At 38.0% G+C, this 27,679-nt stretch overlaps 1 protein-coding gene across 10 annotated transcripts in view; it reads right to left on the bottom strand.

Annotated features, from left to right (window-relative positions):
- The window catches only part of GPHN (gephyrin), a 234,562-nt gene that overhangs the window by 198,568 nt on the left and 8,315 nt on the right, over positions 1 to 27,679 (bottom strand). For all 10 annotated transcript variants that reach the window (XM_081937713.1, XM_081937720.1, XM_081937719.1 and 7 more), the window contains exon 2: positions 7,547 to 7,625. In XM_081937713.1, the coding sequence (XP_081793839.1) occupies positions 7,547 to 7,625 (79 nt within the window). The remainder of the gene's footprint in view (positions 1 to 7,546; positions 7,626 to 27,679) is intronic.

Below are 27,679 nucleotides of genomic sequence, written 5' to 3' on the forward strand. Positions count from 1 at the left end.
CACCTGTGAAGGATGGAAAGCTGAGTCAACTTTGAACCTTATAACCAGTAAATTCAAATCAGGGGAAGAATGCTTGTTCCATTTCCTGGGAGAATAAAGATTTGTAGTATGAAAGTAATGTGGAACACTCTTTTTTGAGCTAGATGATGGTCAGGGGATAGATTCAATCCAGTTTTAAGTAACCAGTACTAACAGGTAGTCAGATCCGGCAACGGTTATCCCACAGTATGTCTTCTGTCTATCAATCAGCATCCCAAGCAAGAAAGTTTTCTCTAGCATAGGTAATGTAGTCACACGCTATTGGTCACACCTGAGTGCTAACTTGATAGAATAATTTATTTTCTTTGACATGAGCTTCCCCTTGCTGAACTTCCTGAGCTTTCCTGGAAGAAGACTGACAAGTAGTTCCTTGCTTCTTTAGATTACAGGAAGCAATCTGTCCATGTCCAGGTTTTAGGAATAAAATCAATATTAATGACAACCTAATAGCCAGAAGATACAATTTACATTAAATATGTATATTCCATACCGGTATATACAGAGAAAAACATTTAAAATCTATAGGTATAGTAAAAAATAAGTAAAAGCTATATAAAATACAATAAAATAACATAAAAATAAGAAAAATAATAGCCGCAATCAACAAAATTAACACAGTTCTTCAATCAAAGTAAACAAAGAGATGCGTAAGATTGAGTAACCTATCAGAATCTTTGTCACACAAAAGAAGCAGCAGATAAGCTTTGTACTTTCTACCAGAGCATTTCTTTAAAATCAGATGGATATACAGCAGCGATGGCGAACCTTTTTTGGCTCACATGCCATAAGTGGGGGGAGCGCAGAGGGGTCGTGTGCAGGCGTGCCGCACCCATAATGCAATGCGCGACCCCCCCCCCATTTTTGCATGCTTTTTTCGCCCTCCCCAGGCTCCAGAGGCTTTATAGGAGCATGGGGAGGGTAAAAACAGCCTCCCCCGCCCCCCGGGAAGCTCTCCGGAGGCTTCAGGGACCTTCAGGAGGCTTCCCTGAAACCTCCGAAGCAGTCAAAACGAGCAAACCGGAAGTGCGTTCCCGAACCTCCGGTTTGCCCATAGGGCCGGTTTTTTGCGCTCCAGAAGCTTCAGGGAAGCTCATGAAGCCTCCGGAGGGCCTCCGGGAGGGCGGGGGGGGGGCTCTTTTCGCCCTCCCCAGGCTCCTATAAAGCCTCTGGAGCCAGGGGAGGGCGAAAAATGGCTTTAAAAAAGGGTGAACTTAGCTGGCCAGCGCACACATGCGTGCTGGCCAGCTGACAGGGCAGTGCCTCGCGTGCCCTGACACGCGTGCCATAGGTTTGCCATCACTGATATACAGTATGTCTTATAAAGAGAGCAGCGGAGAAACATGTATGCTGATTTGAAAGGTTATTTTTATAACATCCCAACAAGATTGTCGAGGCTAGTGTATCCAATCTAACCGTGGTGAAGGTCTGGAAAAAATATAAACTATAATAGAAGACAGACAGAGCAAAGGCACATTCTGACATTTAAACACTTTAATAAAGAGTTGTAGGATTAGTTATTAGGTTTACATTACTTTAAAAATCAATTCCATATATACTTAAGAAGATACCCAGCAACTTCAAATCCTAAGTAGTTAAGTTGACTTAAAATGGTCTCTGAGAACTAGTGAGGCCAGATCTACTTAGGGAAAAAGTTAACTTTCAGAAGAAATTAGATAAGTTTTACTAAATTAAAACTCTAGCATCTAACTTGTCTTTAAAAGTAAGGTAGCATTTTAAAAACATATTAGAACTGCAAGAATAGTTGAGAAGTAACTCTTATGATGTGCAGGAATAAAACATGCTTCTTTTGAAAAATCTGAAGACAACTGTCCAGATATGGCCAATGGTGAGGGGTGACATTAATTTACTGCCTTGAACTCTGAGGCAGTCACTTGCTCACTGAAGCAAGTCATACTGCAATGAATTTCTGGATCATGTCATTGAAGAAATCCACACTGGCTGATATCACATGGAACACCTAATTGTTTCTTGAAGTCCAAGTATCACTAGTGAGTGAGATGTGTATTGTGAATTTATATACCGTATTTTTTGGAGTATAAGGCGCACCAAGGTTTTGAAGAGGCAAATAAAAAAAGTAGGTAGGTAGATAGAGGGAGAGAGAGGGAGAGAGGGAGAGATAAATACAGTAGGTAGGTAGGGGGAGAGAGAGAAATAGAAAGAGAGAGAGAAATATAGTAGATAGGTAGGGAGAGAGAGACAGTAGGTAGGTTGGTAGGTAGAAGGATAGAGAGAGAGAAGGAGAGAGAGTGACTGAGAGTGAGAAATACAGTAGGTAGGTAGGGGGGAGGTTGAGAGAGTAGGTAGGTGGGTAGGTAGGTAGGTAGGTAGGTAGGTAGGTAGGTAGATAGATAGATAGATAGATAGATAGATAGATAGATGATAGATAGATAGATAGATAGATAGATAGATAGATAGATAGATAGATAGATGATAGATAGATAGAAATACAGTAGTTAGTTAGGGAGGGAGAGAGTAAGTAGGTAGATAGAGGGAGGGAGGGAGGGAGGGAGGGAGGGAGGGAGGGAGAGAGAGAGAGAGAGAGAGAGAGAGAGAGAGAGAGAGAAATACAGTAGGTAGATAGGGAGAGAGAGAGGGTAGGTAGGTAGATGTTTCCAGGTGTATTTATCCATGTGTTGGAGAAGGAAATCGCTGACAATCTGCAGCATCTAAGACTTTGTTTCTGCTGGCACAGCACTTGATCAATGTAATTCTCATCAATCAGTTAAAGAGCTTTCCAAAAGGGGGGGGGGAGTTTTTGCACTCTGCAAACCTCCCCAAAACGGCCCATTTTTCACGAAAATTGCCCCCTTTTTTTTCAAAAAAAGAGAGGCATGAATAGCCTTGGGGGGGCTTGCAGAGTGCTCTTGAGGGGGTGGGGGCACCGAAAAAGAGCAAAAAATGCCCCGTTTTTGCAAAAATGCCCCTGTTTTTTGTCAAAAAAAATGCATGCATAGCCTTATGGAGGCTTATAGTGTTGCTGGAAGCTGGGGGGCAAAAACGGCCCCTTTTTTGCTCATTTCTACCCTCTCCAGCTCCAGGAACTCTCTGAAAGCCTCCATAAGGGTATGCATGGCCATTTTGGTGAAGGGGGCAGGGCTTCAGGAGGCAAAAAATGCTGTATTCGATGTATAAGATGCACCCAGATTTTCAGCCTCTTTTTTGAGGAAAAAAGGTGCGTCTTATACTCTGAAAAATATGGTACTCCTTATAAAATCCAAGTTGCAATGCAATTTATTCATCATCCCTTCTGTGGCTCCCCCATTCTCACAACCTCACTGCCAGACAAACATACATACCCAGTGATGTTGTTTGTCTCCAGTTCCTGAAAGTTTAACTTCAAGTGTATTAGAAAAGCAGACAGTAATCTTAGTTGGTTAGTTCTTGGAATATTTGACTACTACACTGTTCACCCTTGCAGAGTCTCTTGCACTCTTTTCTATGGATTTGGTAACTTCAGTATCTATTTAAAAATGTAAAAAGAACCTCTATTGTGGTAGGCCTGCTAAACTTACAAGTGAATGTTATTAACAGAACTTAATTCTCTTATGCACTGTCGTAAAACAGGTGGTTAAATAAAGGCCGAATAAGAATGCTGTTAGTAGACTCCTGTACTAGGCAAAGAGTTGGATCAAATGATCTGTAAAATACCTTCTAATCTGATATTCTGTGATGTTGTTAGTGATGCAGAAACATGTTTGAAGTTTTTGATTTGATGATTTACTGTACAGTTCTTCTGTAGCACTTCAAGTGTTAGAGAAAGTAAGTACATGACAAACTTTTGTTATGTACATTACAGAGTACTCTGATGATAAATATAATTTATATTTAGGATGGATGGCAGTCAGGTTGAAATTTGTGTATATGTGTGCTTTTCCCAGAATGGGATTCTTTCTTTTCAGATAGAAACTATAATCCTATTTTTGGTGGGTAGCCTGTAAAGTACATATTTAAATATTGGGGTCGGTGTTGAAAGAACTTAATGCTTCCCTCCCAGCAACCACTGGATGGCAGAAAAAGATCAAGACTTTCTGTCTTCTCTCCCTGCTGCCATCTGTATTACACCCCATCTCAGCATTCTACTGTTTGCTACATCTAACCATGACATTTTAGATTTGCTTCTGATTCCATAATGACAAAACTCAGAGCAGAAATTGGATATTGAAAATGAGCTGGAATGGAACGGAGCAACAAAAATTACAGAGCAGTTTATTTCATTCATAAAAAACACCATATTTTCAGTTCTATGCATACCTCTATCCAGCAGAACTTAGTAATACGTTCAAAACAGGCTTTCTCACCCTGAACCAAGTTCAAAACAAACAGTGCTTATTATTTACTGACATTTAATGTAACCTTCAAACCTTAGGATCTGGCACTATAGGTTGTTTGAAAGAGTAGCAAGTGATAGTTCAATGCTTTTTTTCTATTAAAATGACCAGTCTTCATTCTCCTACCATATTTACTTTTGACTGTCACTTTTAAAACTTAGGCCGTGCTTTTCCTCTTCCAATCCAAAGCTCAGACCATGGATAATTATTACTCTACAGACTGTCTATCTACAGAAATTCACTCTTTTTCAGAATACTGCACTCACTTCCATCGACTAAATATGTAGACATCGATAGTAACAACATCCTTACTACTACTATTACTACCATACCTGGCCCTCTATTCAAATATTGGCTGGCTTCAGACCCATCATGTCTATCATCTGGAAAAAGCCATATTGGAAAACACGTTAAAACTAATATGCCATTGGTCTTATTCTAAGCAATTCCTTCAAAGGGATGATTCTCTTTTAGGGCACTACTCTTACCTGTCAGACTTAATCCAAGACTTTTCTTGAAAAAGTCAATGTCTAGATCAGGGGTATCAAACTCAAGGTCCCGGGGCCGGATCCAGCTTGCAGGATGCTTAGATCTGACCTGCAGGGCCACCCTGGAAACAGCCCATTTTCATTGGCACAGCTCTCAGGCCACCAAAGGCACCCATGAAACAAGTGACATATACCTGGCCACCCCTACCCCGCCTCCCGAGGACGAACACAATGCTGATGCGGCCCTCAATGAAATTGAGTTTGACAACTCTGGTCTAGATGCTAGTATTTTCTAGACCATCAACTAGAATGCAGCTGCCAACAAGCAATAGGATCTAGGGGCTACGACAGATCAAGGCGCAGGAAGTTAATGTTACATTTATAAATGTTGCTCAGTACGTCTCCCACCGTTTTTTCCTTCCCATATCTGGATTATTTATCAAACCAGCCTCTTCCTCCTGGTCAAATCCTAGATAAATCCTCCAGCCAGAGCTTAAGAATTACAAGAGAATATTAAAAAGATAACTGGAGAGACACTCTACTTGAAGCAATATATCATAGAATTTCTCAGAGAAAATCTCAATCAGAAAATCCCCATTTTTCTTCTTGCTGACTTGACGCTCATGTGTCTATTGATAAAAATACTAAGAGATCTATGTTCTGACACAGATGGTATGTACACGTCTACATTTTCTCGATCTTAATAGACTGTTTGACCTGGATTCCCTTTCATGAAAGAACATAATTTTTCCCATTCTTTCCCTCAACGCTTTTCCTTCTTGTTCTCCATCTGTTCAGAAGAAACATTAAAGACAGAGGACACTAAAATGTTCTGTGATATTTTTATATCCTTCTATACCAATTTTGTGGTCACAAAAGCACAGTTGAGAACTTATTAACCAATTAATGGGAAAGAAATAATGCACCCTTTAAAATGTAAACAAAGCAAACCCCTTAGAAATACTGAGTATGATCTCTCAGGAAACTGCAATTGCAGCTGTGATAAATCATCAGGTGAGTAATAATGGAACTTTGTCTCTTGTGTAAATGGTCCAAAATATACGAGTTAGTCTTTCATTAGTAGGCAACAAAAGAGTTACAGTCCCAATAAGCCAACTATGTTGGGTTCTATGACAAAGATACTTGGGGTATGATATTCTACTATGTGAGCCTCATTAAATTATATTACTATATATTTAGTTAGGGTTAGAAAGAAGGCTGGTCAATTCTCCGTATAAACATTAGTTCTTGGCTTTCCTGGTTTGTTGAATACCTTGTTGAAGAACCCCCGCTTCTCTGTAGCTACTAGCTGTTCTCATATATTCTTTCAGCAGAGATCTTTCAGATTGAAATACTTGTTCTTTCTCACTTCTACTCCCTACAGCCATGAATTGCCATCCTCCATCAGCCAAAAACCAATTAGCAGCTATATGTTCTGACCTTATATACTATTTTTTACTATAAACAAGGTATTAATATTATAGGAAGAGAAACAGAGTAACAGAGTCATGGCAGTTCAATTCCGAGTACATTTTAGCAAAGCCAGATTTCTGGCCACCCTGGTTACATTATAACCTAACTCAGGATTAATTGAGAATATACATATTACAAAAGAAATGTAAATAAGGCAATGCTTCTGTACAACATCCAAGAAAGAAAAGGAAGATGAGGAGCAGAAATAAATGATACAAGAAAGTATTACTTTAATCTCTGAAAATAACTTCTAGTGAAAAGTATGTTTTTACAGATTTTATAAATTATGCATGGAATCTCATAATAAATTAGAATAAGAAATGTTTGCCAAGATTTCACTGAAAACCATGTCTGAATAGCCAGGTGGTATGCATTCTACTAACTGCTCTTCTTGGCACCTCCCACTCAAGTTCTTTCTGTGATCTATTTACTGCTTACTATCATAGAGAAATAATCAAGCTTTTATCTCCTAGAATCTTAGCATTGCTAATAATTTTTGATGATTTAGACTCAAATATCAGCTAAAGTGTTCCATACTGTTTCAGCTCTATGATGCCTTGGAAAACTTTAATTTCTATGAGACATTCCATGCCATCATTATTTAACATGAAACATATTGGTTCAGATATCAACCTTCGCTCCCAATTTCATAACTGTGTGAAGCTAAAGTCAGAATGAAAGATTGCCTTACTTAAAGTTAACTCTGGAAATGTCTGATGGTGCTTCTTATTCTGAAAGTTCTACTGAAACTTGAACAGGAGATGATAATGTATTATTTTTACATCTTTGCATGTACCTATGTATAATGTTCTTTTGTACAAATATGAATCATGCAAATGTTTTTTTTAAAGTTGCTTTAACAAATGTGTTAACATCAGTAAATCGCCTCATTAAAGCATTAAAAGTAACCACATACTTCAGAAGACTCAGCTGCCTGTATAAGCATATGCATACAATACTACTTCAGGCTATTTTTAAGCTATTCCATTGAAAGCTTTTGTCTATGTATACAAAAGCACCCACAATTAAAGAACTTCATCAAAGCAGTAGCACAAGTTTTTCATAAGAAGTGACTGTTAAAGAGTTTGAGAAGAGCATTTCACTTTGAAAATCAACTTTTTGAGTGTTCCACATAGGCTTAATATATGTGTTCATCAATTAGAAATCTGTTATTCACCCTTGAAAATAAATACTCACAAAGAAGGATCCTGGATGAGGTCTTTAAGGTTTATCCCACTGCGGTCTTCTGCAAGGTTCCTGAAGCAACTGTCACTCACTAAAAAGAAAATAATAAAGAGAAATATAAGAAATAAAAACAAATAAGTTTCATGACAAAATGTTAGCAAAGTGCCCAGGGTTCAAATACTGCAATATACTTTTATTTTAAGGTTTCAATACATTTGCAGATAAGATTATAAAAAAAACCACCCAATGTCATGTCTAAAAACTGGGTAAGAAAAATAATTAGTTATCAATAGTTACATGCTACAAGTTTAACCCCTCAACCCAACCTCCCAAAAGCACACCCTAAATTGTTTAATTCTGAACAAGTCACACAGCTTCCTCAGCTATTAATTAGAAGACTATAAGTATGACAGTGGTGTATCTGTTTTCTTTTTATTAGGCAAACTGCAAAACAGGCTTTAATGGTAAAATATATTCTGGGAAAATGTTATAAAATAGTACTTCGAGGAAATGACATTTATGCATTGTATTAATTTGTCCTTGTATTAATTTGTCATTGAATTATTAATAAGTCAATGATACTTAATTACTTTCAAATAAGTGAAATTACAATATTATACAGTATGAATTTAACTCTTTGCAAAGACTAAATGCTAATCCATTGCAGTATTCTAATTGATTATGCTGCTTTGTTAAACTGTATTGGATGCTCCATCTGAAAAGATACCCATAGTTTCCAGGTATAATAACTAACAAACTATTTAGAGTCTGCAGAAGACAAAAAAAGGTGAACAAATATATTCCCGTAACTCTATGAAAGATAAAATTACATTTCAAAATGTTCTAAATTAATGCCTGAAAACCAGATAAATTATGTGGTGGCTAACATAACAAAATTTCTTAGTAATTCTAGCCAATTGCAGAAATCTATCACAGCTAAAATAGGAGATGATCTATTCAGAGTTTACATAAGGTGAAATGAGTATTTTATCCAGATTCCATTACAAAAAGATGCTGCCAACATTTGCAGAAATCATTATTTAGGCTTAGTTTCTACATTCCAAAGTACACCTAAAAGCAACTAATATAACTGAACATTGTGTATTAAAATGAAACATAAGATATATATCAGAAAGAAATTCACACTAAAATCTTCAAGCAGCAGAAAGCATCAATATTTTTATCCATTATATTGTTTTTACATTTACAGGATTTTTTCAACTTATGACAATAATTGAGCCCAAAATTCATGTTGCTAAGCAAGACAGTTGTTAAGTGAGTTTTGTCCCATTTTACAACCTTTCTTGCCACAGAATTGCTGTTATTAAGTGAATCACCGCAGTTGTTAAGTTAGTAACATGGTTGTTAAGGGAATATGGCTTCTGACTTTGCTTGTCAGAAGATCGCAAAGGATGATCACATGACCCCAGGAAATGCAACTGTCATAAATACAGAGGAGGGAGAGGCAGAGAGCAGGAGCAAAGCCAATCCAAAGAGAGAGAAAGGGAGCAACGCTGACACACACAAAGAGAGCAAGAGCGTAATCAATCCAGAAAGAGAAAAAGGGGGCAACACTGATCTAGAGAGAGCAAGAGAGCGAAGGTAAACCAGAGAGTCGTGTAAGAGACCGAGCCAGTGACCAGAGGGGCGCCAGATACATCAGGAGGCTGAACTGAACCAGATGAGTAGTGATTGGGTGAATGATCGGAACAAGAGATCCTGAGATTCTAGATCAGTGAATGTGAGCTGAAGGACCCCAAGCTACTGGGGAGAAAGGGAACAGGGGCAACTGGACTTTTGCAGCCCCTTCGGGGGTGGTACTACATCTTGATACTTGACTGCTTTCAAACTCCTCTTATTTCAAATCCATCTGGACCTTTAGACTATTTGAAACTTTCCAGAATCTAAGTTCTAATTGCTCTTTTGCTATTTATTTTAAAAAAGTGTCCTTAAGCCTGTATTTAAAATGTATTTTGCTAAGGACTCATAGGAAGCTTACAATATCTAACTGTTGATCCAAAGGTTCCTAATAGCCAAAAAGCAGTTAATTCCCCAAATAATGACCTTATGAAGCAGTTTTGATCAAATTGACAGAATTTATAAGCAAAGAGTGAACACTTCAATCCAAAACTATAAATTCACATTATTATTTTCCATGTTAAGACAATAACCATTTATGATATATTGCTTTCAGATACCTAGGTATGATGATAAATTCCACATTTTTTGTACATACTTCAGAATTAATTTCATCTTTTAAATCATATTATTTCATAAACTATATACATAAAACATTCGTGGAAATTAAATTACAATGGCACAATAGTTGGACAAGTCTATATCACATGTGTTAGTATATCAGCATTTTATACTTCCAGCCTAATGAAGTTGAAATCTACTTCCTGGGATAGCTAGTTCACATGAAATAAAATCTGTTGAATTGTCCTTATCTTAAAAACATAAGAAATATAAAAGTATTATTCAAAGGAAACATATTTGATATTTTTAAGACACCCCCCCCCTCCCATACCATTTATTTTTATTTACCTGAAACATACATTTTAAAGAATTAAAAAGAGAAAAAAATGCAAAAAATATATGAAAACACTAAATAAAAAGATAAAATTAATAAAAATACAAAGGAAAGCATTTGTGGGGGGAAACCGTGGCCCAGAGGCTTAATGATGCTGGAACTGCTCGCCAGAAATAATCTGCATTCTGATAGTTTGAACCCAGGTCCATGAGACAGAATGAGCTCCCATCACGCAGTCCCTAACTCCTGCCCATGCAATATTGCTAGTAAATAAATGGGTACCACCTCGGTGGGTAAAAAAACCTCACTGTGTTCGTGTGTGTGTAGAACAGATGGCACCATCGGACCTGGCTGGATAGGAGGCAATGCAACATGAAGAGAGGTGAGGTGAGACTGGTTAGAGGAGCCCAAAGAGCCAGCAACCAGAGTGCTGCTAGTTAATTGGTGTAAAGCTAGTTTGCCCCCTTCCTCCCCCATGCACTAAGGATAGATGCGCAAGCGCCCAACAGAATGAACTAGCAGGACTGCATTGTGTCTAGCATGTGTAGATTTCCCTGACACGATATGCCATATGCTAAATAAATAAGTATCTATGATCTTCTATAGGCAAAAGAACGCTTTTCCTAATACTGGAAAAATTTGTCAGAACTTTGACAAGAGTTGCTGTTCTGTAACTGTAACAAAAGGGGCTTGTATAAAAGACATATAATTAGCATTTAGCTCTTTTATTGTAAGAGGTGCTGAAAGTCTTAAACGGTTATTAATAGCCACTTGAAAAATCAGGCTCTAGATGCCATAATACCACTAAATTAGATTCTATGAGCTATCTAAAGATAAAATAGCTCATTACTAAAAATATCTTTGTTGGTGGAAATATAATGAAGTCTCTAGCACAAGACAAAATGAAAGCATTCAACTCTAGGACTACGTCGTACTCAAATCATGCAACATATATGTCATACCCAGTTTGGTGTAGTGGTTAAGGTGTTGGCCTAGAAACCAGGAGAATGTGAGTTCCAGTCCACCTTAGGCACGAAAGCTAGCTGGGCGACTTTGGGCCATCATTCTGTCTCAGCCCATCCCACGTAACAGAGTTGTTGTGGGGAAAATAGGAGGAGGAAGAAGTATTAGGCATATTTGCATCTTGAACTACTCATAAAGTAAGCAAGCAATAACAAGGATTTTCATCCACTTCTCTTCGGGTAAATCCAAGCTTTGAAGACAGTATGCTTTTTTATGCATCTGCCCACCCTCCCGCAGCACCATCAACCTCGGAAGGCAAGCAGGCGTGGGGGACTGCCAGGAAAGCCACGTGGAAGGCAAGCATGGCAGGGCCATAGGGAAAGAAGAAGGCTGTTAGCCAGGCTAATGTCTCCCAAAGCCACCGCCTAGGAAACTTGCCAGGCCACAACCCCTCCCTGCGTCACCTTCGCAATGCTGGCGGCTTCGGGAGACGCTAGCCAATCAGGGACAGAGGTGGTGGCCCGACAAGCTTTGCAGCCACACGACTGCAAAGCTTGCTGGGCCATTTCCCTCCCTGCCAGGCTAATGTCTCCCGAAGCCGGCGGCTGCGAAATTTATCAGTCTGCTCCCCTTCCCCACCTCACCTTCATAATTCCGGCAGCTTCAGGAGATGCTAGCTTGGCGGGGACAGGGGTGGTGGCCCGACAAGCTTCGCAGCCATGCAAGCGCAAAGCTTGTCAGACTGCCCCACCTCACCTTTGCAATGCCGGCGGCTTTGGGAGATGCTCACCTGGCGGGGACGGGGTCTCAACAAGCTTCACAGCCATGCGACTGCGAAGCTTGTCGGGCCGCCCCCTCCCTGCCACGCTAACATCTCCCAAAGTTGCTGGCTGCAAAACTTGCCAGGCCGCCCCCCCCCCGCATTTCCTTCGCAATGCTGGCAGCTTCGGGAGACGAGTGTCCAAGCGGGTGGACCGGTTCGTGGGCATGGCCAGCCAGCAATCACTACCGGTTCTGTGACCTAGGCTGGCATACCATTACCAGTTCAGCCGAACTGGTAGGAACCCATCTCTGTCTGAGCTACAGTGCAAAGTCTTTTACAGGGCAAAAATCAGCCCTAGCCTGTCCCAGAAGCACTGTCGTGTGAAGCTGAAAGCCACCATTATGGTGTGAAGCTGCACCACGGGAAGTCACAACACCATAGCATGAAGCCGCCACCCAGCAGTGTGATGTGTACCCATCATCCCTGCCATCCCGTGTCAGCTGTCTCTCCACTCTGCCACTATCCCTGTAGTTTTATACACTTTTTTCTTTAAAAAAACCCACCTTTTGTAATTATGTATCTGTAAAGATTTGAATATGCTAATCGATATACACGAAAATTCAGATGCAACTCTTCTGAAAAATCTCTCTCTCTCTCTCTCTCTCTCTCTCTCTCTCTCTCTCTCTCTCACACACACACACACACACACACACACACACACACACACACACACACTACAAGAGGGGGAAAATGTCACCTTTGAGAAAATTATTTTAACGTTATTGCCCAGAATTTAGAATTTTCTGCTGTAGGCATTTTCATAACCATTTAAGAGGCAATTGAAATCAAATGTTCATGTTTTCACTCAAGGCCTGTTATAATATATTGTAGACTCCTGGTAAGAAACTGATTTAGTTCATATTTACCTGCAACATATAGTATGATAGTATCTGCCATTAGAACTTTTTTTCAAGTGAGAAGCATCATAAAAAGTAAAATTTCTGGGTACAATCCAGACCACAAGTGTACAAACAAGTAGGTAAAAATTATCTATAGACTTGCTTTTTTACTACTTTGATATATAAATGCAGCATTTTATATAATTTGAAATATAATTGTCAAGGTTTCATAATCTAGCAACCATTTCATCTGCAGGCAAACCTATAAACATAATATGAAGGTCGAGTCTTATTTATTTAAATCTTCTCTAAATCTTCAGTTAGAGAATCTTCAGTTAACCTTGACCCCCCACCCCCTTTTTAAGATACTTAATTTTACAGAGATTTCTGTTGTTTTCTTGGTAAAGAAGATGGGATAGATTTAGTCAAATAAAATGTACGGTATATTTCCTAAATTTGTTTGCTGGTCAAGAATGTGATCCCTTTAAACAAGTACATAGAAAACATGTACTTTTTAGCAAGGCTGTGGAAATCTTAAAAAGATGTATTTCAGGATGCACTGCAACCCTAACAATTATTTTTTAATCATTTCATTTACATAACAAATTTGTATGATGCCTGCCTCTCAATAATTTTGTGGGGCCCACAATTTAAGCAAGGAAAATACAACAACCACCATTAAAATTAAATTAAATTAAAACAAAATAAAATAACACAAAATATGGGGAGAGAGACAAAAGTAAAGGCCTTCATTCTCTCTTGTCAAAAGCCTAGGTCTCTAAGGTCCTTCTAAACAACAGAAGAATAGAGGTCATCTAGACCTCAAGGGGAGCCTCATTGCAGAAACCAGATGCTGCCACAAAAAAGGCATACTTTTGTGCTCCTGACACAGTATATTATGTAATCAAGGGGAAGTGGAGTGCATCGATCCTGTAAGATCAAATCAACTAGGGCAGATACTATGGGAGATAAACATTTGTCAAGTAACCACACCGTATACCATGTAAGGCTTTGGTATAGAATAGGTAAGAATAGGTAACAGCACCTTGACTCACATCTGGAAGCAAATGGGCAACTGGTGTACCTCACAAAGCACACGGCTTACATGGGCATATTTAAGAAATTCCCATCACTGCCTAAGCAGCTGCATTCTGAATCAGTTGCAGCTTCAAGATAGGCTTCATGGGAAGCCTCATGTAAAGTAAACCAAACAGGAGGTGACTAAGGCATGGCCAACTGTAGGGAATGCTTCCTAGTCCAGGAATGGACACAATTAGCGCACAAGGTGATTTTATACAAAGGTCCCCCTAGCCATGGCTATCACCTGTTCTTCTAGCAGGATCTGTGAGTCAAAGAGGAACCACATTGTGCACCAGATCTGTGAGGGGGAGTATTATCTCATCCAATCAAAAATATCAATTCTCCTGATGGGGGGGGGAGATGGGGGACAGGACACTGATCCGTCTTTCTTGCTAGGGTTGACTTGCAGCCATTTTTCCCCTCCATCCCCTTATAGCCTCCAGGCACTGAGCTAGCACACAAACAGAATCATTTGCCTGGAATGGGGCAATCCAGCTCTTCTTCCCCATTAATACTGACTGGTATCTGCCAGGGAGAATGGAGGAGAATAACTGTAAACAGTGCCCCCTACTCCCAATCCCCAGAGTTGGTCCAGTAAAATACCACAGTTGATGGTAGCAGAAGCTGCTGCAACATATTTCATCTCTTGTTTTTACTGGACAATCTATTAATAACAATCATTAATAGACAATCATTAATAACAGTTTTAAAAATCAAAATCTGGCTCTGGCAATTTTATGCAAATATTTTTTAGAAGCCAGTGTCTTTGTGCAAAAGTGAGTTTCAGTGTCCAGACCCAGAAAAATTTGCTGATTCTGAATTACTAATGTTCCCAAACTCTCTACAAATGAGCAAAGTTACATTATAACCTCTTTCCAAGGTTATATCAATATGCACACTAGACTTACTAAGAGCCTAGTTTTGGCTGCAGAACTCTTTTACTGCCAATTCTGTTTGCCATGTTCTTCTGTGAACTTGCATTTTTCTCCTATACAAATTTCCTCTTTCTAATATCCTTTATCAACAGCGACAAAACCTTTTTATTCCCCGACACACACCCTTTCCTCGAGACATATCACCTTTTCTTCCAATAGACGTAACAGCTTGCATTTGCTGCAAATGTAATTTAGGTCCCTTCAAGCAGAAAAAAAGGCATATAAACTGTAGATTACCACGATAGCTTCTTTATGGTGCCAAAAGCTCAGGATAAAGCTAATCACCATTTTGAAACTTCCATCAACTTTCTGAAGCTTTTACGCACAACTCTTTGTTGGTTGAGTTCAGCCCAGTCATTCACTCCAAATAAAATAAAAATATTTTCAAGAGCTGACCTGCTATGGCTATTGATATATTAACTGTGTATCCACCAAAATATCTCAGGCAAAATGGGAATACATAGAACCCTCTAAATAACAGGAAATCACATAACTTAGCATTCAAAATATATGCAATGCTTCCTTCCATACCCTAGCTCAATGGCTCTTTTTAGTAGTATTTAGAAACTGAATTAGAGGCAGAATCACAAATCTCAAACCCATAAAAATTCATACAAATACATACACACATTTATAATGTCAAAGGCTTAGTATACAAGTACTATAGCACCATGCAAGTTGCTCATCCTCAGTTGCAAGATGTTAGCATACAAGCATCATACAAGTGTGGTGCATCATATCTTAGCTATGTAATTTGTTACAGTTTGCTGTGTTTGAAAAAAATATAGATAAGCAAGGGGGGTGTTGTTCATGTTCTCCCACAAATAACTTTTTAAGTCTATCTCAGGATACTTCTATACAGTGGAAGATCTATTGCATTTGCAATCACATAGTTTTGCGTATACACATAGTGAATGAAGAATAATACTGGGTCATTTCTAGAGAGTGACAAAATTACCGTAGAGAATCATAAACTTGACTTCCCAAATAAAGAAGAACAAATCGAACTAGTTAATAATTATAGTTTTCAATGCAGTGGAAGCATGATGAAGCAAGACACTAATAACAGTAAAGAAACACAGCAGAGATATATTTAATGTACAGGAAGACCTAACTTATTGACTGCCTCATGCAGCGACCATTCAAAGTTATGGCAATGCTGAAAAATAACTTTTGAGAAGAGAGTGCTCTTTTCTTTGCACCATCTCTCCCCCCCCTCCCTGTGTGTATGTATATGTTTTTGGCCTGCCTATCTCCCTCAAGCAGTTAATGTTGTTCTGTGCTTGACTCTTTTTTCTTCCTTCCTTCCATAGAGTCAAAAGGTGTCTAAAGAAGGGATTTCTTTAAGCAATCTCTCTTGTGCCTGATCCATTCACTGCCCCACTCCCAATGAAGAGCAGGGAAATTGGAGAGGAAGGTATTATAAGAGAGTAAGCAGGCACACAATGGCCAATGCACATTAAAGGAATGCAGTAGCACTAGCAGTTTGCTTCTCTAATGAATACAAACAGAAACATTAATTATCTTATAGCTATTCACTCAAGTGAATATTCCAAAGAGCAGAGGAATAGGGAAAAAGAAAAGCTGAAGTCTTAAGCACAGTCATGATCATGTGATTTTCCACATAACAACCACATTTTAGTGGTTGTTATGTGCTAGCCCTGAGCACTATCTAAACTAATGCTTCTATATTATGAAAATATAAACTATATATATACCAATAATAGAAATATGAAAGACAGTCAGACAGAAAGAAAGACAAAAAGATAAATGGATGGATGGATGGACGGACGGGTGGACATGGGCATAGATGTATATTAAAATTTCATCAATGATTATACTGTTTGGTAAAATAAAGTACATAAGCAGTTTCTGGGAAATCAACAACAGTACACAAGTAGGAATCATATATCACAATCTGGGAGTTTGGGAGGGAGCAGGTGCAGGAGAGACCCTAAATAACATGTTCTGTTAAGAAATATGTCTGATAATTCACCTCTTGTTTAAAGACAACTTAAACATCATCTGGAAGTCCAAGTTTTTAACTTTGTTGGAGGAAAATATAAAAGAGCAAGACACTAGAAAAGGTAAAACGTTTCTGCTCAAAACAGAAGTTCCTCAGAAGAAGCACAAAGAGAAAGGGGGGGGGCACACTAAAAAACATGAAGAAATGTAAAAATGTGACCCAGAGAAACCATAGGTCAGCAGGTATTTATTACCAATTGAACTGTCAAGCCTAAATGATCAGACCCACACAGGTAGAATTCAAAGTAGCTACTTTATTGTTCTGCACCTTCACAAGAATCTTCCCAGACTGGCAGATTCCTTTAGGAAAGATAAGATAAGAGAGAAGACATTTGGGGAGGGAAGGGTCAGACCTCGCCCTCTTGTGTTTACATAAAGAGTCCATGCTAATTCATTTGAGCTCTCCAACTGGGACATTTGCTGTCCAAAATCAGCTCAGCAAATGGTATGAGCAAACCTTACCAATTCTTGCTCCATGGAATAGGGCAGAAGGCACTGTCTCCCCACCACCACCACCAATGGGTTAAAGAAACACCTGAACCGTTGGAGAAGAGGGATCAAGTGTGTTGACCTGACATGAGATAGCAGGAGCTGTTTTGTCTTCCAGGTCTCTGTATCCAGATTACAACAGACAAGTTGCCAGAACTCTTGAAAAACTCATCAAAATTATCCCTTCCTACTACTTGACAACACAATCAAGAAAAAAAAGCAGTACATAACTCCTCTCCCCTAGAAAATAAGGTTAGAGCCTAAAATCAAGGAAACTCAAAGAGAGGTTAGTCAGCTGGTAGAATTGCCAAAGGCTGTGAAGATTAAGTATAAGACTCCACTACTGAAAAAAGTACAAGGGCTTGACTCCATCTGAAGCCCTACAAACTCCTATGCAAAGGCTCATCACACTGGCTATCAGGCTAAGAAGATATACTAGAGAAGCAGAGACCAAAAGGAAAAATGCTGTGTTCTTCGAAGAACCTTTCTAGATGTACTCCCAACTCAGTGACGTGCGTTGAGCTTTATGGCTGGTGAGGCTGGTGACGTCATCAGGAAGGCGGGGAATGGGACCACGTGTGCTGGAAGCTCAGGCTGCCTCAGCCTCCAGCACATGTGATCCCATTCCCTGCCTTCCTGAGCGTGCTCTGCCAGCTCGCGCTCCGCAATCCTCGAAAGCGACTGGGGAACGCCGAGAACCTTCCTGCCTCTGCTGGACTTTGCGCGCTCCTCGCGACTGCATATTGCAGTCGCGAGGAGCGCACGAAATCCAACAGAGGCAGGAAGGTTCTCGTCGTTCCCCAGTCACTTTCGTGCCTTCGTCATCCGGGAGCGTCGACAACATTTCTGCTTCCGCAGCTCCCGGGCGTGGCTGGACAGATGTATATAATATTATAATAATATATATATATATATATATATATATATATATATATATATATATATATATATATATATATATATATATATATATATATATATATGGTATATAATATTATATACTATTATTTCATGAAGAGAGGTGAGGCTCTGCCTCCCCTGCCTCCCCTGACTGCACGTCCCTGTCCCAACTACAGGGCAACAACACAGAAATACCACAATAACCAACAGCAGAAATTGAACAGTACTGGAAGAAAATATGACAGAAAGAGAATGCAATATGGCTGTACGACCTGAGAACAGACCACAACAATTACTCAAGACAAGTACTAGTTACCATCACAATAGCAGACATACAATCGTGGGTCAAGAACATGAAAAGCTGAACACCTGGCTTGGACATCACCCACACCTGATTAAAAAAACTAATAGCAGTACATGAATGCCTTGCAGCAAAGATGAGCCAGCTGCTGGAAGCAGGTTCAATCTCAAAATGGCTAATTCAAGGAAGAACAGTGCTGATCATGAAAGACCCCACAAGGGGACAGCACTGCCCAACTATCAGCCAAAACCTGCTTCCATATAACGTGGAAAGTCCTATCAGGCATCATAGTCATCAAGCTACAGGATCATATGGGTCAGTACATGAGGTCCACTTGGAAGGTCACTGGAAACAATTACACCATATATTCACACCATATATTCATTTCATATTTGAAATATGGTTGGCCCTCTCTTAGGCTATTTGTAAAATGCATGACTAAGTTATAGCATATATCTGTGATGGTGAACCTGTGGCACGCGGAGCCATTTGTCAGGGCATGCGAGGCGCGAAAAACCAGCCTACGAGCAAACCAGAAGTTCAGGAACGTACTTCTGATTTGCTTGTGGAGCCGTTTTTAGGCCTTCAGGGGCCTTCAGAAGGCTTCCCTGAAGGTCCAGGAGGATGAAAAACGGCCCTACAAGCAAACAGGATGTGACTTCCAGTTTGCTTGTAGGGTCATTTTTTGTCCTCCCGTAGGGCTGGTTTTTCGCGCTCAGCCTCCGGGGAGGGGGGGAGGCTGTTTTCACCCTCCCCAGTCTCCTACAAAGCCTCTGGAGCCTGGGGAGGGTGAAAAAAAGCATGCCAAATATGGGAGGGGGAGTGCTGGTCATGCACGAATGCATGCTGGGGTCATGCACATTGCATTATGAGTGTGGCACACCCACGCACAACCCCCCTGTGCTCCCCCCGCTTTTGGCACCCGAGCCAAAAAAGGTTCGCCATCACTGGCATATATTGAAACATAATTTAAGTAAAACACATTGTAATTTTACAGTAATTTCAGCTTCACAACAACCCATATGACCTGAGATGTTCTTGCCATACTATCAAAGAAAACTAGAACTGCTTTAAATTATTCCTTTAGCAAACATAACACAATCAGTTTAATTACAATCAAAGCTTAGTAAACGTACAGTTACTAAGTTAGTACGTACACTTACAACAGTAAACTTACTGTTGTAAGAAGATGAAACTATACATCAACATGTTTCTTTTGTCTGTGTCACATGGAGCTGTTCCGCTACTTGAAAAATATATGTTTTGAGAGAATCTGTAGATTCAATAATAAAAAATAACTGTGAGAAATCCATTAGATTTAATATATTTGATTATTATGATTCCAACATGAATTATGGTTGTCTTGTTTTGGCCTAATATTCACAATAGTGTTAATATGATTTAGGGGAAAGTATACATAGTCCTCGACTGACAACACCTAGTGACTGTTCAAAGTTACAACAGCACAGAAAAAGGTGATTTATGACTGTTTTTCACACTTGCAGTATCTCCATGGCCACGTGATCAAAGTTTGGATGCTTGGCAACTGACTCATATTTATGACAGTTGCAGTGTCCTGGGGTCATGTGATCTTTTTTCAACCTTCTGACAAACCAAGTCAATGGGGAAGTCAGATTCATTTAACAACTATGTTACTAATTTAAGAACTGTAGTGATTCACTTAACAACCATGGTAAACAATGTAGTAAAATGGGACAACATTCACTTAACAAATGTCTCTTAGGAATAGATAGTTTAGGCTCAATTATGGTTGTTAGTCGAGGACTACCTGTAATACAATTTATCAATGTCAATGCGATGTTAAACAATATATAAGGAATGGAGAGCTTTGAAATTCTCTTTCTATAACAAATAGAACCTTGTGGTTGGAAAAAAATAATTAGTTCCATCATAATATTTTAGATGGATGAAATGTGTTCACTCCCACTATTTGAAATAGTCTTTTATAAACATAATTGAAAGATTGGTCAATATTATTCTACGTGGACTAGGTTTAATTTGCAGTTAAAAACTCTTACATATCAATCTTTTTTTGGGGAGGTGAAGGAGTAGTGGAATTTGTTGTAGCTATGGGGAGTTTCCTCCCCATTTTAAAAAAACCTTTATTTTGAATTATGGCTATTGTCTTTGTCATTCATTTATTTATTTATCAAATTTAGATACAACCCATCTCACCCTCAGAATGTCTCTGGACAACTTACATATACTTTTATACAATGTGTATACTGTATGTTTATACTTAGCTTCTTGGATGACAAGTGAAACATCTTCAAGAAAAAACAAAGGAAGTCCAGCTGCCTTTTGAAAAGCACTTTTGGGACAATCATAACCTGGATGACTAAGAATCTCCATAGATGTTTACTTTTATACAGTATTTGAAAGATTAGCAAAAGTAAGAAATCTGAACATTCACATTTCAGGAAAATTGGACATATAGATTCCAAATGTTGAGTCTTTATTTTAAACTGTCCAAGTCTTTTGTTTGAAAAAAAATGCAGGTGGGAAAGGAAAAAAGGTGCATTCTTAGCTAAGACATTATGGAATTTTCTAAAACCATATTTAGATGGATTTTACAATCTCTCACTAGAATAAAAATAGTAGCAATAGGGAATAATTTGCATATTTCAAATGAAGCAGCAACATTAAAACCCAGTTAGTTTACAAATATCAGTTCAGAACAACTAACAGAAAAAGGACATAAGGTGAAACCACTAGGATCCAAAGACAAAAGAGAAGTCAGAAAATAGATACGTATTCAAGATAAGAATTATCAGGATTAAAAAAATAACTAACATTGGATCACATTTTTGTGACAGTCATATACTGATAAACCAACAGTAAATTAATCTATACTTCAACCTGATCATTTTTTACTATAATGCCAACACATATTATTCCTACAAATAGAAGTAAAATGAAGCTTAACATTTCATTTTGCCGTGTTGTGATCCAAAGTTGAATTTTTGTAATATTCAACACTTAGAATGATTAATCATATATATGAGGTATTGATTTGTCTTTCAGCTCCGTAAGTCAACTTTCTTACAATATCAATTTTCATTTGAAAACACTAATTTCTGACCTTTATAGGGAAGCCTTCATATGTTTGCTAATTAGGACCAGTGCTTTTGATCTTTTGTTAAGATGTTGAAAAGCCCAAATATTTTTCTTTTACAAAGTCCAAGGAGATAAAATTGGAACATGTCTTTCATGTCAAGTTAACTCTGGAACAGGCAGATTAAAAATAGAACTTTGACAGTGAAAACATATCAGTATTTAATTAATTTTCCTCTTTCCTTCTTTTGTAATGCAGAAATTACCACAATTCATCCCAACCAGAGATGTATATGTTTCCTGAACATTTGCCTGTTGGACTATAGCTCAAAGTAATAGAATGAAACAGGTGATAAACTTGTTCACTATTACACAGCATAAAAAATAGATTTTCCATTATTCACTGGTCTAAAAATAAGACAGTCAATTATAATTGAATCATAAACCTTAAATTAAAATAAGGCTACAGTTCTAAACGATCTTATTTGAAAAGTTAACATTATAAAAATCAATGGTCCTTACTTTAGGAAAAATGTGCTTTGAATAGGAGCACTGTTGAGAATATAGTTATTTTGTTATACAAATTAAACATGGCCACGTAGTCTATATTGCCAATGGAATTTGAGCAGCCACATACCGATTTGCCAAGTACTACAATCTCTAGAATCTACTAATTTTCAAAGAATAGTAGGTTTGGGTTAAAATTGGACTTTGGTTGCACCAGTGGCATACAGACAAAATGACTAGCACTCTCCAAAATTAATTAAGAATGTGGAAATGTGGAGAATACTTGAAATATTTTATTTATTTGTTTGTTTAGATTTCATATTTTTTAAATTGCCTATCTCACTCAGAGAAGGACTCTGGCGATGTACAATATGATCAATAAAATTAGCATTAAAATCAGAATAATTTAAGATTAAAAAGTTTTAAAATTATAAAAATAAAAAAAATTCAAAAGATGAGAATATATGTAGTATAGAGCACCTAAGATTGGTGATATACTATACACCTTCTCAATCCTATGAAAAATATGACAGTCTCAATCTTCCTAGTAATAAGAGAAACAACTAAAAACATAAGGAGATAAATATTTATAAGTAAGTTCCTCTAGCAATAACCATGAAATATGGAAGATTGCAACTTGGTAAGTAAGAGAAATAGATGGTGGAGTGGACAGGAGATGCGAAGTGAGATATGAAGAATGTCATACTTAACTTAGACTGGAAGACGAGAAGGCAGAGATTCAAGCGCACAACTCTTTGATATTTTAATTATATTACTAATACAAAATCCATAATTAAAGGAGAAAACAATTGCCAAACATAAACCAATCTCACATACACATACACCCACATATTTCATTGTGCCATTGTGTTATTAATGCAATTACTATTTGTGTTATTAATATGTTACCATTGTCCATTAATATTTATACTTAGTATATGTGTGTTTCCTTTTCCTTCTCTCAAATCTCTCAACAGATTTAGAGCTCATAGTTTCTCTGCAGGAGGTATAACAGACAACTGATCTGAAATAAGAAATCCTTTGGTATTATCAAAATATTTTTGAAGTACGTTTCGTGTCACTTGAATATTTAACCCTTTAAATTTATCAACTTTGCAAGGTTTATTTTTTGACATATTATGCACCACAGTAGCCCTTGACTTACAACCACAACTGAGCTCAAAATTTCTCTTGCTAAGTGAGACATTTGTTAAATGAGTTTTGCTCCATTTTATGAAGTTTCTTGCTGTTATTAAGTGAATCACTGCAGTTGTTAAGTTACTAATACAGTTGTTACTAACCTAACCCCATTAACCTTGCTTATTAGAAGGTTGCAAAAGGTGATCATATCACCTTTGGACATTATAACAATCATAAATATAAGTCAGTTGCCAAGCATCTTAATTTTTATCATGTGACCATGGGATGCCTCAACAGTTCTAAGTGTGAAAAATGGTCATATATCACTTTTTTCAGTGCTGCTGCAACTTCAAACGGTCACTTCTGTTATAAGTTGAGGACTACCTGTAATTCATTATACTCAGAAAGCCTTTTCTTCCAAAATGAAGCATTTAGCCTTTAGTTCAGTGTAATTAAATAAAATATTGATTTATGATTTTACATATACAAATTCATAGACTATATATGTGTTTGTGTGTGTGTGTGTTGTATTTGTGCTGATAAATAAATAAAGGGAGACTAGTATGGATCCATTTCAAGGTATTTAGCTCTCATCAGCTAGCCATACCCTTACTGGGATTCGAACCAGGGCTGTATTATATGTTAGGCAGTTATTTTAGCCACTAAGCCACAGGCTCTCCTCCTTTATCAGCTAAGCCAGGGAAATAGGTATGCATTTGGGCATACCAGGGGTTGTAACACAAATGTATGTATGTATGCATGTATGTATGTATGTATGTATGTATGTATGTATGTATATGTGTGTGTGTGTGTGTGTGTGTGTGTGTATATGCTGGTTTTGTTGTATTCGGGTCTTTTCCCGTTACACGGGAAACCAGCATACCTACACCCGTGAAAATCTACGAATATATATATATATATATATATATATATATATATATATATATATATATATATATATATATATATATATATATATATATATATATATATATATATATATATATATATATATATACACACACACACACACACACACACACACACACACATATATACACACACACACACATACATACACACACACACACTTTATTAGTCAGATTTTACATTCATTTTATGTTGTTCACTCTTTCTGAGAGTGCCTGGCCCCGAAAAAGTAGTTCAGCTGATTATGATACCACATATTGGATTATTTTCAGTCACTTTCACAGTTTTAGACTTTCAACAAGTAATTGGAAAGTGCTGGACCAGATCCAGAAAAACACAAGCAGAAGAAAGTAAAAAGAGCTACTTTCTCATTTAGCCTTGTCTTCCTTCTTAGAGACCTCTGAAAAGCCCAATAGCCTGCTGAGCTCTTACTGGCAGGACTGAAATAAGAGAGTAAGATATTTCTCCCTTGCCATTTTTAGACAGAATTTAAAACCAGTTGAAATAGATCACATGCTGGTTGGGGGACATTCCAGGGAGGCAAGAAAATCTACAGCTCCTGTGACATATTTCTGACCAGCCACACAATTTGCATTTTTTCCCTTTTGATAATACTTTTTACAATTTTGGGAGAAGGAAAGAGGGGAAGAAACTGAAGGCTCAAACTAGAATGGGAGAATATTTCTGCTATCAGTATGATGTCACAGAATTACCACATACAAATTAGGATCAAAACTTTCTTCCAGGTTTTCTCAAACTTTTCTCAAAACAGCAATAGTAATACCCAAAACAATGAATTATACTTTGGTTATTTCCATTTTTTAAACATTTGTGTTGTGGTGCTCCAAATAATGAAAACATATATAAAAAAACCCACATATCCTTGTGAAACTGCCTGGCTGAAAGAAAGCACTTAGGTCATGGACTTTTTTTTTTTAAGGGAAGGCAGATAACAAGCACATATTTTAAAAAGGGAAATGCTGGGAGGCACTTGTATAGCAGTAAATATATTAGCTGGATACAGCATATTGAAACAGGCAGAAAAAGCAGAGAAAGGCTGGGGGTGAGGGTTTGGGGGGCGGCGGTTTATAGTAGATGCTGTAGGAGAGGATGTTACCTGTTACATGCGGCATAAAGTGGAGCTTGCAAGTCCAGAGATTCTGGCCCTGAGACAAGAAGGGAAGAAAATCCTTGTAGAACATGTGGCGAGACCTGGAGAATGGACTGTGTCATATTATGGAGTTTCAAAGTGTGTCATCATTACGGTACTTCAGATATTGAACAGTAGAACTTAGAAAATTAAAAGTTTTGGCAGAAAGATAGCCAGGAGAACTCTGGTTATTAAGCTGAAATACAGCACAAATGAAAGTAAGAGAAGGAATGGAGGCATTGAGAAATAAAGTACCGTATCTTTCGGACTATAAGACGCACTGGAATATAAGACGCACCAAGATTTGGAAGAGGCAAATTTAAAAAAAAGTTTTTGCACTCTGCAGAACTCCCCAAAACGGCCCATTTTTCGCAAAAATGGGCCCATTCTTTGTCAAAAAAGGGTATGAATAGCCTTTAGGAGGCTTGTAGAGTCCTCCTGGGGAGTGGGCCCCCCAAAACGAGCAAAATTGGCCCATTTTTCACAAAAATGGGCCCATTTTTATCAAAATAAGAGCATGCATAGCCTTAGGAGGCTTATGGGGTGCTCCTGGGGGCTTGGGGGGCAAAATTGAGCAAAAAATGGCCTGTTTTTCACTCATTTCTGCCCTCCCCAGCCCCCAGGAGCACTCTTGAAGCTTCCTAAAGGTTATGCACAGTCATTTTGGTGAAGGCGGCAGGGCTTCGGGAGGCCAAAAATGCTGTATTCAGTGTATAAGACGCACCCAGATTTTCAACCTCTTTTTTGAGGGAAAAGGTGCATCTTATATTCCAAAAAATGCAGCATGTGTGAGTGTGTTGGTTGTTTTGTACTTATTAACAATAGTACTTAAGACTTGTATACCATTCATAGTGTTTTACAGCCCTCTCTAAGCAGTTTACAGAGTATATTGCTCCCAACAATCTGGGTCCTCAGAAGGATGGAAGGCTGAGTCAACCTTGAGCCAGTCAAGATTGAGCTCCTGGCTATGGGCAGAGTTAGCCTGCAATACTGCATTCTAACCATTGTGGAACTATGACATTAGGTTTTCCAAAGTATATATTATATTTTCACTTGCATACTGTATATTAGCTCACACTACTGTATTATTACCATCTCTCCCCGAAAATAAGACAGGGTCTTATTTTCTTTTGACCCCCCCACCACAAATAAGCACCTAGCCATATTTTTGGGGAGGTCTTATTATTTTTGAGGTGCAGGAGACAGCCAGCGTGGTCACCTCATGGCTGCTGCTATGTTGCAATATTTTAGGGGTGGGCTTATTTTAGCGCATGCGCTCAAAAGCCCAATTGGGCTTATTATTCGGGGAGGTCTTATTTTCAGGGAAACAGGGTATAATCATCTTAGAATAACCTCCTCATTAGTTTAAATGCTGTATTTGTGTGTGTGTGTGTGTGTGTGTGTGTGTGTGTGTGTGTGTGTGTATCAGGTATTATCCTGGCATTCCTCTGACACTTCTTTAAAATATATACAAACATTATATTAAATCCACTTATAATCTACAAAAATATTCTAGGCAAATATTAAAAAATTCTGATATCTGGTATGTCCAAACATATGCAGCAATAAATTGAAATGAATATAAAATTTGAAAAACACAAAGTTAGGAGAAACTCAACTAACATACAGACCTTCCTTATTTTATATATGTAGAAGACCTTATGGGAAAAACTGCAATATTATTTCATGATTGGTAATATTCTATAAAAGCAAAATGAGCTATTTTATAAACATGCAAAAGTGTGCTGCAATGTGCTTTACACTAACATTGGAAAAATTGCTTTGGAGCATAAGGGAAGATGATCACAGCACCTATTATCACTCATTGAAGGAATTGTGCTTGTTTTAATAATTACATGCTCATCTGTTCTGAACCACCATTTTCCAATCAAGTTCAAAGTACTGCACAGTCTTACTCTTATATTTACTATCTTTTAATTGCAAATGATGAAAAATGCAAAAAACTAGGCTGAGGCAAGGTCTAGGGATCATTCCTATTTATAACTTAATTTTAACTTAAAGGTTAATTTCTAACGTTTAAACTTTTAACATTTTATCACAACTCTATTGGATCACCTCTCCAGGCATAAAACTCTTCAGATGTCATGACCTGCAGGAAAATCCATTGTGAAAAGCCTATCTTTTTTGCATGTGGAAAAGAGCCACTCATGTATTGCTTTTCAGTTATGAATTTTTTCTCAGAAATTACATTCAACTCCCACGTTTTCATGGTTTAAATGTAGAAAAGATGTAGAGATGTTAATTTATTTTTATATTGATTTTATTAATAATGTTTATATTTTGTCTTGTTATATTTGTTATTTGCAAAATACAAATAAATAAGTCAATTAAAACCTCGGCCACTGTCACATCTGCTGTTTTATCTAGGCAGCCAGAACAGAAACCAGGCTATCGTCTGGATTAAAGTGGAATTCCTACCATATCATCCATCACT

This window comes from Natrix helvetica (assembly GCF_964273705.1).
Source record: "Natrix helvetica genome assembly, chromosome: 1".
NCBI lineage: Eukaryota > Metazoa > Chordata > Lepidosauria > Squamata > Natricidae > Natrix > Natrix helvetica.